This window comes from Myripristis murdjan, chromosome 18 (assembly GCF_902150065.1).
Source record: "Myripristis murdjan chromosome 18, fMyrMur1.1, whole genome shotgun sequence".
Classification (NCBI taxonomy): Eukaryota; Metazoa; Chordata; class Actinopteri; order Holocentriformes; family Holocentridae; genus Myripristis; species Myripristis murdjan.
In genome coordinates this window covers 8746509-8761997 of record NC_043997.1, presented here as the reverse complement: position 1 = coordinate 8761997, position 15489 = coordinate 8746509, and the positions used below count along the sequence as shown (strand labels likewise).

The following is a 15489-nucleotide window of genomic DNA, read 5'->3' as shown; positions in this document are numbered from 1 at the left end:
TTCTTCCTGCGCTGCATCATCTGGAACACCAGTGATGTCATCCTGGACGACGTCAGCATCAGCGGGGAGAAGATGAGCGACATCTACGTCAAGGGGTAGGAGGAGGGGGCGGGGCTAAAGCGACAAGGGGAAGGGGCGGGGCTAAAGTGACAAGTGGTTTTGAGGAGGGGTGGAGCTAAAGCGACAAGTGGTTTGGAGGAGGGGGCGGGGCTAAAGCAACAAGTTGTGGGAGGAGGGGGCGGGGCTAAAACGACAAGTGTTTGAAGGAGGGGTGGAGCTAAAGCGACAAGTGGTGGGAGGAGGGAGCGGGGCTGAAGTGACAAGTGGTTTGGAGGAGGGGTGGGGCTAAAGTGACAAGTGGTTTGAAGGAGGGGGCGGGGCTAAAGCGACAAGTGGTGGGAGGAAGGGGTGGGGCTAAAATGACAAGTGGTTTGAAAGAGGGGTGGAGCTAAAGCGACAAGTGGTTTGGATGAGAGGGTGGAGCTAAAGCGACAAGTGGTTTGGATGAGGGGGTGGGGTTAAAGTGACAAGTGGTTTGAAGGAGGGGTGGGGCTAAAGCGACAAGTGGTTTGGATGAGGAGGCGGGGCTAAAGCGACAAATGTTTTGAAGGAGGGGTGGGGCTAAAGCGACAAGTGGTTTGAAGGAGGGGTGGGGCTAAAGCGACAAGTGGTTTGGAGGAGGGGGCGGGGCTAAAGCGACAAGTGTTTGGAGAAGGGGGTGGGGCTAAAGCGACAAGTGGTTTGAAGGATGGGGTGGGGCTAAAGTGACAAGTGGTTTGGAGGAGGGGGCGGGGCTAAAGCGACAAGTGGTGGGAGGGGCTAAAGCGACAAGTGGTGGGAGGAGGGGTGGGGCTAAAGCGACAAGTGGTGGGAGGGGCTAAAGCGACAAGTGGTGGGAGGAGGTGGCGGGGCTAAAGCGACAAGTGGTGGGAGGGGCTAAAGCGACAAGTGGTGGGAGGAGGGGCGGGGCTAAAGCGTCAAGTGGTGGGAGAAGGGGCGGGGTTAAAGCGACAAGCGGTTTGAAGGAGGGGTGGGGCTAAAGCGACAAGTGGTTTGAAGGAAGGGTGGGGCTAAAGTGGCAAGTGGTTTGGAGGAGGGGGCGGGGCTAAAGTGACAAGTGGTTTGGAGGAGGGGGCGGGGCTAAAGCGACAAGTGGTGGGAGGGGCTAAAGCGACAAGTGGTGGGAGGAGGGGCGGGGCTAAAGCGTCAAGTGGTGGGAGAAGGGGCGGGGTTAAAGCGACAAGCGGTTTGAAGGAGGGGTGGGGCTAAAGCGACAAGTGGTGGGAGGAAGGGGGCGGGGCCAAGCTAACGAGCACACCTACAACAAACTGGCCTCTGCGGGCCTCGTTTGACTGGTGGAGTAATGATGTTTCACTGGAGCTGAACTGGAACATGTTTTTGCATGAAGCTCTGATGACCCATAAGGCCGTGGGCACAGACGAGGACATGTGTTTGCACTTTTCATCCCTTTAAAGACTCAAAACTCAAAAAACTAAAACCGCTCATTACAGCGTCTTCCAGGGAAACAGAAAGCCCTTTGTCTTCACTGTTTTCCTCAAATTCTCCCTCTTTTCTTTGATTATTAACTTGTCATGTGTGTCTTTTATGTTGCGCTGTGTGTGTGTGTGCTGTGGATCACAATAAATATTTTAAAAAGTAAATAATAATGGGTCATTCCATGTCATTTCAACAAATGGCATGGTCTAAATTGGCCTTATCTCAAAAAGTATCCATCCGAGCAAACTAAAATTTTACAGTGTGCCTATTGGATAAATAAGGAACAACTGGTGAATTTTTTGAGACCCAAGTGCGTGGGATGTCCTGAAAATTTGGTGAAATGACATGGAATGACCCTAATATCACGAGCACCACCTTACACCTGTCCTCTGTTGGGAAACCTTCCCAGCTGGCTGCACGGACACGAGCACAGCAAGCAGAAGACGGACGTCCACTACCGCTCCCTGGGCGGAGAGGGCAACTTTAACTTCAGGTTCCTGTTTCCTTTCCACTACCTGCCGGCCGAGCAGCTCTGCGTCATCGACAAGAAGGTAGGACACGAGGAGGGAGGAGAGAAGGGAACGAGAGAAGGGAATGAGAGGGTAACACTTTACAATAACAGTACAACAATTAACGTCAGTTAATGCCGTAATAAACATTAAGTAACAGGTAATAAACATTAAGTAACAGGTAATAAACATTAAGTAACAGATAATAAACATTAAGTAACAGGTAATAAACATTAAGTAACAGGTAATAAACATTAAGTAACAGATAATAAACATTAAGTGACAGGTAATAAACATTAAGTAACAGATAATAAACATTAAGTAACAGTTAATAAACATTAAGTAACAGGTAATAAACATTAAGTAACTGTTAACTAATGTGTCTAAGAATCATTTACTAATGCTGTTCATGCTAAGGTATTAATTTATATGTTATTTAAGGGTTATTGTAGATATTATTAACATTAGTAAATGCCATAATAATCATTAACTAACAGTTAATTAACCATTACGGCATTAACTAACATTAACTAACGTTAATTGTTGTGCTGTTATTGTAAAGTGTTACCGACGAGAGAGAGAAATCAATGGACACAGACACTGAAACAAGCCTGAAAATGAGCACAATGAGCACAGACAACACTGAACCCTTAAGAACCGATAAATTTAAAGGGGCAATGCATCATTTATTGAGATTGAACTCAGGATTAAATCCAGTAATCAAAGAGATTTTAAGTCTGAGTTTTTAGTCACAAATAGCTGTTCACACCATTAACATTAAAATTAATACAATATTTTGAAAAGATTTTGATTTACAGTGTATTATGTTTTTACTCAAATCAGCTTATTAATCTCATAGTTGAACCTTAGCGATTCATATTGTAATTCAGTCGTTATTAGCTGTTTGCAACATGTGGTATTAACATTAGGAAGCTTGTTAGCAGTAGTAGTAGTCTGAGCGCACGAACGTCAGCCATGACCAGTTCCCAACGTTTGACCTGCCTTTGAATGACGGCGTAAACGACGCAGCCACATTCACAAAAGACATCAGTGCGCAAGGTTACGCTCACTCCGCCTGCAGAGTGAAAACAGAGGAATAAACTTTAATGGGAGTGGGTTTATATTCTGGTCAAGTCAAATGTTTTTATAGGTCATGGAAATTCAACATTTCGGTCGTTGGAGAGCGCTGGAAAAGTCGGGAAATTTTTACAGCTGACACAGTGAGTGTTTTTTTTTTTTTTTTTGCACCAGAAACAGAGTCCGGGCTGGAAAAGTGAGTTTTTGAAAAGCAAGAAATCCCAGCAGCTGGTGAAGTAATCACTGAGTCACTGGTGTTTGATCATCAGTCCTATCAGCCCCCTGCAGATTTATTAGGGTCATTTAGAGCAACGGAGCAGGAAAAATATTACTCGGTGCCCCTCGAACTTGATTAGTCCACTCAATCAGTCTCAGCAAAAATTATGCCCAAAATAAGAGCCGCTCCCCTTTAAAAAAATAAACTTTTCAAATTAACACAGATAAAGAGAGAGAGAGAGAGAGAGAGAGAGAGAGAGAGAGAGAGAAGGATGGAGAGAATGAGGGAGATGACTGTACAAGAGTCTGTACTTAGCGCTCTGGCCATAAAATTGAAGTTGATTGATACGGTTAGATATTGCAGATAGCAGTCTCTCTCTCTCTCTCACACACACACACACACACACACACACACACACACACATGCACACACACACGCGCGCTCATATGCGGCGTCCCACCCATGTTTTTGACAGCTGTGGAGTGATAACTTAATGTGCTTGGACAGCACTCATGGATAAAGTGAGCCAAGCGGTGAGCGTCCACTCTCACACACACACACACACACACACACACACACACACACACACACACTCACTCAGCAACACATACGCGACACGCACACACGCTTGCACTGCAACACATACAGTAACACACACATATGCACAATGTACACGCAGCACACATGCATGAACACACACACACACACACACACACACACACACTCAGGGTGTAGTGTTTACTTAGTGTTTGTGTGTGTTGTTATGAAGTGTGAGAGCATGGTGTGGATTTAGACTTCAGTCTGATTTAGAGAGTCAGTGTGAAGTCATCACACACTCTGCAGAGCCGAGTCCATCTATCATTTTAACCCGAGAAAAAAGAGAGAGAGAGAGAGAGAGATAATGTCAGATTACAGTTTTCTCTTTGTATGAAACAACAACAACATATCTTAAAGACAGTCTACTATTCTGCGCTGCCATCATAGCAAAAACATCTGCATATTACTGACATTTTAAACTCTTGGGAGTCTATTAGTGTGAGTTTTTAGAAAGAGAGAGAGAGAGAGAGAGAGAGAGAGAGAGAGAGAGAGAGAGGAAGCGAGATGAAACGAGAAAATGTCAACTCAGATGACTCAAAATGACAACTTTCCTACAGCCTTATGGGGCATTTTGATCATTTTAATGTAATTTAATTGTCATAAAGGTGTGCAATATAGTTTTTATGTTAAAAAAAAAAAAAAAAAAAGAGGTAAAGCTATTTCAGAAATTCTTTTTTTTTTTTTTTTTTAAAGCATTATTTCCTAATTATCAGGAAAATGTTCACTCCAGAATCTGTTTTCCTTCTGGACTGAAGCAGATTTTTTCACGTACTGCTTCATATTTAATGACAATCTTTTACTTTTATTGTAATAAATAAACTGCAAAGTATTGTGCTAAGTGATAAAGTGCAACCTCAACATTACATCCACATTTTTAAAGGATCTTTCCTCAAAGTCCAGCTGCAGCGAACAGAAGTGACAGTAAAAATCTGGACCGAGAGATAGGGACTTGGTGACTAGATAAAAAATCGGAGTCAGGTTAGTCGAGGCAGCTTGAAGTTGAGTTTAAATCTTTTTTTCTTTTTTTTTTTTTTTGGAAAATTCTTTTTATTGAAATTTCCACAGGCACTTAAGTCATACAACATAAGACATACCAACAACATACAGCACATATAGTACATTATACAAAAAGTAAAATCTAACCAAAAAAAAATTAATATAAAATAAAATAAAATAATAAATTACACACAAAAAAGATAAATATAAGAAAAAGAAAATAAAAATGTATATATATATTAAATAAATAAATAAATAAATAAAAATCTTCTTTCAGCAAAAATCATCACACATCACCATTATTATTCCTGCAAAATTAGGAATAATTAAATTGAAAGGGGCTTGAGTAATAGGGAGTGCAACCTCTAATATCGAAGTTGAGTTTAAATCTGCGTGACTCCGTCTGTCTTCCACTTGGCATCAGCAAATCAACCTGCTCAATATTGTTGCTGTGCGGTGGCGACGTACAGACTTCTGCTGCAGATTAACACCAGATCACCAGGGCTGTGTTTGAAATCACCTGTGAAAAGTCTTGTTTTTGTATCAGCATAAACAAGAGCGAGCGCGGCGCTGAGGGAATGGAAAGAGGAGCGGCGGCCGGGTGCCAGCTGCACCGCCGAGCCCATTAGCACGGCGCTGACACAGGATAAGATACTGTCTGGCAGTTTGGTGTCAGCTCACCAGACGTGATAATAGCTACACAAACACACACGCGTGCAGACACACACTCGTGCAGCGAGCGTGTCTGTGCACACAAACACACACACACACACACACGCACCTCAGTGTGGAAGTGGTGCTGTAGCGGCAGATGTGTCGTCAAGGTGCGACTCCAGGAGAGGAGCGGCCGTCTCCTGCCCTCTTTCCTCTCCTCCCCTCTTGACTCTCACCTTCCAGCGAACGGGCAGATTTAGCGATGCCGCGTCCGCACCGAGCGGCAGGTCTCACAGAGGTGGCCCCTGCGGTCGCTGCTGTGGCTGGAGGCTGATTTATGCTCCGAGCTGCATCCACGGTGCTGACGGCTCAGCAATTCATGGCTTGGTGTGGTTGAAACAGAAGAAATGGCACTTTAACTCGTCGTCATCTGTTTATCCGATACGGCGTCCGCTCGGGCCGTGGACACCGGAGTGAGCATAAATCAGCCGTCACCGTGCCAGCGAGCAGCTAGCTGACCGAACAGCGGTCAACAGGAACACGGTCTGCCAATCGCCAACGATTTAAGGCACAAAAAACTTGCCCGGCAGTGTTTAAGACAACCACAACAAAATGGAAAAACAGAAATGCAAACCAACGGTTATCAGTCCTGTTACAGACGCTGCATCTTATAACTAAATATGAAGGAATATATCTGTCTATATCTGTATCTACATCTATGTAGTATCTATGAGCATAAATACACATATGATGTGTGTGTGTGTGTGTTTGTGTGTATATTCAATGTGACTGTGGCTCCACTGTTTCTGAACCATGTTTGAAACCTGTCATGTCCGGCCTCTAAAGAGTCTCTGTTAAATTTGGGTGTTTTCGAATGAATTTGAATTTTAGGAGAGTTAGAAGTTCACTGATTTTGCACATTTTGAAAACTATAAAGTGATAGATAGATAGATAGATAGATACTTTATTCATCCCGAAGGAAATTCACAGTTTTCAACAGTATCCACAGATTACAAGATTACATAAATAAAAAATAAAGAATAAAAGATGACACTAGAGATCTAAGTTCCTAATGTGCAAAAAACCGTGTGCATAGATGTATACATTGTGATGGACTTCTGAACTGATTGAAAAACATTTTTCACACCTCAGTGGACGTGCCGTGAAACGTTCAGCTCTGCAGGACCTGCGGTGTCATTTTGATCGTGTGCTGAAGTTTGGAAAGCAGTGAAAATGACTGTTTATGTTTATAAACCACGGCCCTTATTGTTAATCATATCCACACTTTACACAATAAATCGCACATGACTGTGGCTTCTGTTATAGCGCCACCTGCTGTTGGAATGTGAGGCGCTTTGGTAGGACACACTTAGAAACATGTGGTTTGAGTTCTGTATTGATTCAACAAACATGAAGTGATGAGTGACGGCTGTTTTTTCTGAGATTTAGCTTTTTGCATGAACTTGCATAAACACAGTTATGAATATCAGAAACCCTTGGACAACTTTTTGTCATGAAAGGTCAGATATAATGCACAGCGTAATTTGACAAAGACTGGATTTACAGGTATGAGTTCATTTCTTTCTTTCTTTTTTTCTTTCTTTCTTTCTTTCTTTCTTTTTTTTCTCTCTCTTTCCTACAGGAGCACTTCTGGAGTTTGGATAAGGCTGAGACGAAGCTTCCTCCTAAACTCACCATCCAGATCTGGGACAACGACAAGTTCTCCTTCGACGACTACCTTGGTAAAACACACACACTGTGACGAACTTTGTGTGTGTGTGTGTGTGTGTGTTTGAGCATCTAGGCCGTTTATTTGGATTCTTTCATCCAGAGCAATTTACAATGCTTTCCTGAGATACAGGGAATACAGATTTTTTAAATATTCTTACTCTTTGGGCTGCCTGCTGTCTTCTCAGAAATTCATCAGTAATCGTAAATTCTCTCATTATTGTTTGTTTGTGTCTTATATCGGCCGTATCTCAAGCTTTCATCCTAAGACAATAACCACTTCTGGTGCACAAACACAACCAACAGGCAGACTTAATCCACCAACACTTGATTGATGGATTAGCTGATTGATTACTTGATAAGGATCATAACTTGGCGAGCAGAAAGACCAGATGCTGAGATCTTCAAGCGTCACTTTTTCGCTAAAAAAAAAAAAAAAAGAGACCTTTATTGACTCTTAAAGACATTATTTAGACTGATCGGTTGATGAATCAGACTTAAAAATGACTGAACTGATAAACTGTGATCAGCATTGTCACAGTTTTTGATATCGGAAAACTAAACGACTGAAAATGAAAATAATCACTCCATCACTCGAAGGCATAATAAACAGATTTATGCAGATCATTTCTGTGTCATAAAATATTCCACTTTCCACTCTTTTGACCTTTGACCTTCCTGCTGATGCGGTGAGAGAAAAGGCTCCTTTCTCTGTGGGCCCCAGTGACGCACCACATCATAATTACATTAATATAATTCATTTATCCTGATATTGTTCGTTTATCTTCACAATTACCGCCGTTCTTCCACTTCCACTGTGCCGGCCGCTCTCACAGGGACAAAAGGGAGAAATCAAAATCCTGCCGTTTCCCTTGTAGCCCTACCTTTACCCCGAAACGATCCACCGCCGCTCCTCTCCGGTTTCCTTCCATGAATTTTCCGTCCACCAGTAAAGGCAGGATGATAATCTCTGGATTGTTTGTCTCGAAATGAGGAATCCAGACTTTGATCTTTTTCCCCTGTCTCGCAAGTTTTACGTCCCTCTCAGTTTTTACGTTCCCCTCGTTGTTCGCGTCGCACACACACACACTGCGGTGACTCTGGCTCGTGCCGGGTGTGTGGCCGCCTCAAAGCATTTTTTCCGCGCCTGCCTGTCTTCAGCTCGGCCGGCCGACTGTTAATCTCGCCGTATGGTGCGGGGGTCGGGCAGGAGATATTTTCCTGCGGTCAAACTGCAACACTCCTGATCCCGCCTGCAGAAACGCTTCCATCTCCTGTCCTGGTGGCTCCAAACACCGATGGAAACTGCACGGCCACGCACCCACGCCGAGCCTAATCTACACCTCACAGCTGCGCCGCCGCTAATCTGTAACGTTGCTACTGGATTTCGACAAAAATAAGCTTCAAGTTCAGCCGTTCAGAAGGCAAATCGCAGCCAGCAAACGGCGATGGGCTGAAGCAGGGCCGCCACTGATGCTGATTTTCATTGTCAGTTAATGTCAGCCACTTTTTAGACTCATTTCTTAATCATTTTGTGCATAAAGTGTTAAGAATAAAGCCAAAAGCCACATGGGAAGTCATCAGAGTCCAATTTAATGTCTTCAAATGTCTTCTATAATCCAATCAGCAAACAAAAAGAATTTCCCAGTTTGGGATCAATAAAGTATATCTATCTATCTATCTATCTATCTATCTATCTATCTATCTATCAAAAACCCAAAGTATTAATTTTATAATCATATGAACAGAGAAAAGAAAGACAATCTTAGCATTGCACTGAAGATGGAAAAAGTAAATGTTGGCATTTTTACTTGATAAATGATTAAAGCAATCAATTATGATCATTTTTCTGTCAATGGTTTGATTGATTGTGGGTTTTGTTTTTTTGTTTTTTTGTTTTTTTGACCGTGCCGGCTTTTGCAGGTCTGATTTCTAAATTTTGCATCCTCCCATATGAGCGGCTCCCGAAATTTTGAGACCAAACTTGTTTTTTTCTGTCTCTTTCTGTCTTTGCTTTTGATCCTTTTTCACCTTCAAGTCAAATTCCTCATGACTAAATGTCAGTTAGCTGCTCGTTATTGCTGACTGCAGTAACACAGCGCCAGTATCCGGTTCATAAAGTTTTTTCCATTGTCTGGAAAATGTCAGTGTCCGGCAGCTCTTTCTACAGGAAGTTCTGTGCTTTACATTTCCTGGCTTGTTTGGAATAAACAGAAGAAGAACTGGGGTAGTCGGCGTTAGGGATGACGAAAATGGAACATTTTCTTGGTCGACCACCGGGCCTCATTAATCGGTTTATTTCAGTTAACCGAGAATATTATTTGACCGTCTGTAAAGTTTACAGACTGTCTGTAAAGTTTACAGACAGTCAAGAACGCGACCGTGTCCATTATATACCACGGATCTCCCCTCAGCAGGCCCAAAACCAATTCCAAGTCAACTATTGTACATAGCCTACATGATATCCTACTAACATTACGTAATTTACGCATGTTGCTTACCGTGGTGTAGAAGAAATCTCTCTCTCCTCGGGAAAAATATTGTCTCCAGACTCCTCGATGAGTCTGCTTGGTGGTTTTATGACTCTTGCAGACTTGCATGACAAACTTTGTTCAAAACTCTATGTGATCACCATAAGCTTGGCTCGTTTCTCCCGTCTGTCTCTACCGAGCTGTGCTCTGTGCGTAGTGACATAATCCAAGCCCGGCAGAGCATCCTGCCGCCATGTTTACCGTATTAAACTGTATGTGGGTTCATGAACAACTTCTCAGCTTTCAGGAACAGTTGGAATTTTTTCGATAGAGCAAACTTTACGGAAGTTACGGTATTTACAATATGACATGCGCATTTGTGTCGGCGACGACACGTTTGGCCTTAAAATTAACCGACAAGATTATTCGGTTAAAGTTCAAACGGTCAAGCGGCGACCGGTTAGCATCCCTAGTCGGCGTTAGAGTGCAGATCGGGACGCATATTTTTGTCCGAACCCGACAGGCATTCTTGTTTTGATGTACAAACACGACCCGAGCCCGACATTTTGCTTGTCCTCCATCGTTACCTTACATTTCCCGCCTGAAATAGCCTACGTGTTGCCTTCAGCGTCGCCACGTAAACTCCAGCACTGTACAGGAAGCCGCCCAGAACAGACAGCACTAAAATACCGAAAACTTAACTTATTTGTCAACACTGATTGTGAGTTACTCTGGATCGTCGGCTAAAGAGCAGCCAGGTAAACGTGTGTGTAAATGTGTGTGTAACTGTGTGTGCAGGTCACCTGGACATGGATCTGAACCACATGCTGCGTCCGGCCAAGTCTCCAGAGAAGTGCGGCCTGGAGCTGCTGAGCCAGCCGGCCGAGAAACTCGTGTCTCTGTTCGAACAGAAGACCGTCAAAGGCTGGTGGCCGTGCACGTACGAGCGCAACGGAGAGAGGATCATCGCTGTGAGTGCACACACACACGCTCTGATGCATGCACACACACATACACAGACATATATGGTTGTTGTTGTTTTCAGTTTTCTCTCCATCTCGTAGAAGAAAAGGGAGCAGTGTCAATTAAAGGTGCGACAGGTGGCGCTCTAACCTCAATAAATCATCACCACATTATTTCTGATTCCTGTGTGAGCAAAAAGGAGGTATAGCTCTGCATATCCAGTTATAATCACAGATGACTAAGTCAGGCATGTGATTTTAATTTTCATTTTGCTGGTATCCTTCCTTTTCGCCGTCTAATGGCTGCAAAAACAGACTATCATTTACACGACTGTCGGCCCCAATCAGCCTCTTCGTCGCTGCTCACATTTTATGACTCAGATTAGAGGGGAAATCTGTTCATGATTGAAGTTCAGTGTGACTCACAGTACAATGACTGAATCAAGCAGAATGTGTCGTTTAAAATAATAAACAAAAACAATATGCATATGATCAAAAACATGCACGATTGAAACCCGATTCTATCATCAAGATTATTAAGATTATATGATTCTTCTTTCTGCTCTCTTTCATTGGAGATTTGGGAATGTTGTGTTTATAGTGTATTGTTTTTTATTTTGTTTTTCAATGAATGAAATAAAATAAATAAATAAATAACATCAATGCAATATGATTTTTAGAAATTTCTGAGAATACTTTTTGAGAATACTTTATTTCAGCCCCATTGATTGATTTTTCACACTAGCTTACCTGGCGTGGACACATGTTGGCTGGCATCAGCTCAATAAAAGACATGAGTGATATTGTGATAGTTATTTAGTTTATGGAAGAAATCCTTGATTTTTTTTTTTTTTATACTGATTTCACCCTATAAAGTCCAGCAGCCTCACACAGCCACTCAGGCCTTGTTCAGAATGCCAGAGTGCCAACCACCCCTATTAATTATGGATTAGCTTTATTCTTAATTCTCTACCTTGTTCTTGAATTTTTTCTCAATGCCCTTGCTTTTTTAAAATTGATTAATTAATTTATTATTATTATTATTATTATTATTAATTTCCTCTGGTTTTTTAAATGTATTTATTTATTTTTATTTTTTATTTTTTATTTTATCTCCTGGTGCCTCTGTATTATTTGCTCATGCTCCCTTTGTTATTCAAATTGAAAATGAAAATAAAATTTTGATCCAAAAAAAAAAAAAAAAAAAGAATGCCAAGCCAAATCCGTTTTCTGTCATATCCAGATACCTTTGCATCACCTACGCATTTAGTCACTGACCCCTACGCCGTTACCATAGCAACCCATGCAGATAGGTCAGTGTGGACGGTCTGTCGTAAAGATGTGATTGGAGAGAGAAACAAGGTGGGTTTTTTTTTTGGTTTCAAACTGTGCGACCCGCTGGCGCCCCCTGCAGGGCAAGGTGGAGATGTCCCTGGAGATCGTGTCGGAGCAGGAGCAGGAGGAGAGACCGGCCGGCCTGGGGAGAGATGAGCCCAACATGAACCCTCACCTGGAGGAGCCACAGTGAGTCTCTCTCTCTCTATCACACACACACAGACACACACACACACACACACACACTCACACACACACACCTCCTCCACTCCTGATCTCCTCCTCGTGTCCCCCCCCCCCCCCCCCCCCCCCCCCCCCCCCCCCCCCCCCCCTCCACAGGCGTCCAGAAACCTCCTTCCTGTGGTTCAACTCTCCCTGGAAGACCTGGAAGTTCATCGTGTGGCGGAGGTTCAAGTGGCTCATCATCCTCTTCATCGTCCTCTTCTTCATCTTACTCTTCATCGGCGTCTTCCTCTACTCCTTCCCGGTACGTGTGAATGTGTGTGTGTGTGTGTGTGTGTGTGTGTGTGTGTGAAGCTGTGTTTCCATCAAGCCTCAATTTGAAGTTTCATTTGAGAAAAAAAAGTGACTGGATAAACAAATTTTTTTAAAAAAAGAAGGAAACATTTGCAAAAACTTTCTCACTTGAGTTGGATTTGTGGCACGTTTTGTGGCATGAAAGGACTTTTCATTAAACTCCAGTGGAAACAGATTTTGCAAATTAACGATTAAAGGCACACTCCGCGATTTTGGTCACATGGAACAACAGCAGATGCTGCAGGGCTTCGCTTCGGCGGAAAATTTTGATTCTGGCAAAAAGTGGCCGGTAAAGGTGCTCGTTCTCCGGTGACAAAAACAAAAAAATAAAGAAAATAGGAGACAACCTGGTGTGTTTCTTACATGGCACTCGCTGAAAAGCCATTTCCTCTCTCAGAAACACATCAACCAGAGCATTTTTACAGTCTTTTTCCAGCGTGACTCCATGAAATCAATCAAATCTTTTTGTATATTGTTGTATATTGTATACATTTATTTTTATTTTATTTTATTTTATTTTATTATCGTTATTATTATTATTATTTTTATTTTTATTTTTATTTTTTACTTGCACAGTGCTGGAGTTGTTGCAGTTACATTTCACTGCTGCTGTACCTGTACATTCATGCATGTGACGAATAAATCTTGAATCTTGAATCTTGAATCTTGAAATCAAGAAGATGTGGAGGAGAAAGAACAGGAGAGAGAGAGTGAATGAAAGAGATGATGATGATGATGATGATGATGATGATGATTAAATCCATTCTTTTTCATTTGTCATTCAGAACTACGTTGCCATGAGGATGGTCAGCCCTTTCGGACCACCCAAGGGAGCGGCGTGAGGAGAGAAAGAAAGAAAGAAGAAAGGAAAGAAAGAAAAAAGAAATAAAGAAGGAAGGAAATCATGAAAGAGAGAGAGAAAAGTGTTAAACACTGACGACAGATCAGGTTTGATCACTGAACCTCTGAAGAACAATGCAGGGAGAAATCACAGCTGAATTTCAACGTAGTGCATTTCATGTCACTTTTATTGTTTTTTTTTATTTGTTTGTTTGTTTGTTTGTTTGGTTTTTTTTTGTTTTCAGTTTGGAAATAAATTCATCCAATCGGTCGTTCTTCCAAAAGCCCAAAACTGTGAACTGTGGTGAACTCCTGAACTCAGTCTGACGCCGTGCGCTCCAGATAGAGTTTACACTGTTTTATACCGTGGGGTGAGATGTGTGTGTGTGTGTGTGTGTGTGTGTGTGTGTGTGTGTGTGTGTTACCGCTGTAATCGCTGCATTACTCCACTGTGCTCATATCTAAATTTGTTATCAAAGCCCAGCTTGTGTCATCTGCATACGTTAGTCTGTGTGTGTCCCATCATATGTGTGTGTGTGTGTGTGTGTGTGTGTGTGTGTGTGTGTGTGTGCCGCCCCGGCCCTGAACCTGAACCCTCCTCGCTTATTCTCTTTCATTCCTCCGTCGCCCCTTTAATCTCTCTTTCCGTTTAATCCCGCTCTCCGCCCCTCCCTCCTCTCGCCATGTTGGAGGAGCGAGCGCCGAATCAAAGGTGGAAACGTTATCGCCTCCTCCCGCTGCGACCTCCTGCAGAGCCGCGAGGAGGAGGAGGAGGAGGAGGAGGAGGAGGAGGAGAGGGCGGGTCAGGCGGAGGTGAGAGGCGTCAGCTGTCTGAGCAGGATGTCATTTAAAAACCTGTTTCACTGTAAAATAGTTGACATCGATTATGAATCTCGGCCTCTCACAGCTCACTGTGGCTTTTATTCTGAAAGAGGTGCACGCTGATGCTGCATTCAAGTGTCGTTGGAAATGTTGAGACATTAATTTGAATGCTCATAAACGGCTAAGTGGTGAATAAAGCCGAGACGGTGGGAGGTTTCTGTGGTTTCAGCACTTCAGAAACTTGTTTCCTACTTCCACCTTCTGCCACTTCCTGAAAAACCTTGAAAACTTGGAAATTTATAGATTCGTTTTCCAGTCGAGGAAAACACCTGGAATATTTAAAAAAAAAAAAAAAAAAAAAAGGATAAAATCTCCCAGAAATATTCACAAGATCACTGAAAATGATAAAGTTTGGCAGGGATAAAATATTCAAATGTTATCTATCAGCTCATGTTGCACAATTTCACGTGTGTATGGAAGCCCAAACAGGTCAAAAACAAGTCCAAGATCAACACTGCTTTGTAATTTTGAAGTGAAATTTTGAGCCGTTTGGCCTCTTTGTTCATTAGCAATTTGCATAAGTCATTGGATATGTCCTTGAAAAATCCTGGAGAATCATCTCCATGATAATTCAGCAGCATCTGATTTAAAAAGTGAAGCAAAAGTTGAATTATTATTGAGTGTGAAGTTTGTGTTTTCCCACCTTGACTGGGAACTTAAACCTCCCACGATGCTCTTTGTAAATTCCCCATATGTCAGTGCCACACGTGCTGCCTTCAAATGCCGTTGGAAATGTCATCTTTATAGTGTAAGTTGACTGCTTTTGAACGCTCCGTTTCCAAAAGAAAACAAACAAACAAACAAACAAACAAATAACCTGAGGCTGTTGTTGTTTACGTGACGCCTGAACGCAGCACTCAGACTCTGTCCTCATTCCTCCAACATGGCGCCGTTTCCTCCGTTGTCATCGGTAACCGCTCTTCTCCTCTTCCTCCTTTTCTCTGTTGTCCTCTTGTTGCTCCTCCTCCTCTTCCTCTTTCTGTTCTTCGTCTTCTTCTTCCTCCTGCTCCTCTTTCTGTTCTTCTTCCTCCTTCTGTTCTTCCTCTTCTTCCTCTTATTTATTCTTAATCTTCCTCCTCTTTTTCCTCCCTCTCTACTACTTCTTCTTCTACCTCCTCCTCTTCCTCCTTTTCTTTTCTTCCTCCTCCTCATCATCTTTCTTGTTTTTCTTCCTCTTCTTCCTCTTT

At 42.7% G+C, this 15489-nt stretch overlaps 1 protein-coding gene across 4 annotated transcripts in view; it reads left to right on the top strand.

Annotated features, from left to right (window-relative positions):
* The window catches only part of dysf (dysferlin, limb girdle muscular dystrophy 2B (autosomal recessive)), a 133854-nt gene extending 119210 nt beyond the window's left edge, over window positions 1-14644 (top strand). For all 4 annotated transcript variants that reach the window (XM_030075602.1, XM_030075600.1, XM_030075603.1 and 1 more), the window contains 7 exons: window positions 1-95; window positions 1907-2048; window positions 7190-7289; window positions 10545-10717; window positions 12123-12232; window positions 12383-12530; window positions 13366-14644. The exon at window positions 1-95 is cut by the window's left edge and continues 1 nt beyond it. In XM_030075602.1, coding sequence (XP_029931462.1) covers window positions 1-95; window positions 1907-2048; window positions 7190-7289; window positions 10545-10717; window positions 12123-12232; window positions 12383-12530; window positions 13366-13422 — 825 coding nt within the window. In that variant the 3' untranslated portion in view covers window positions 13423-14644. The remainder of the gene's footprint in view (window positions 96-1906; window positions 2049-7189; window positions 7290-10544; window positions 10718-12122; window positions 12233-12382; window positions 12531-13365) is intronic.
* The last annotated feature ends 845 nt before the right edge of the window (window positions 14645-15489 follow it).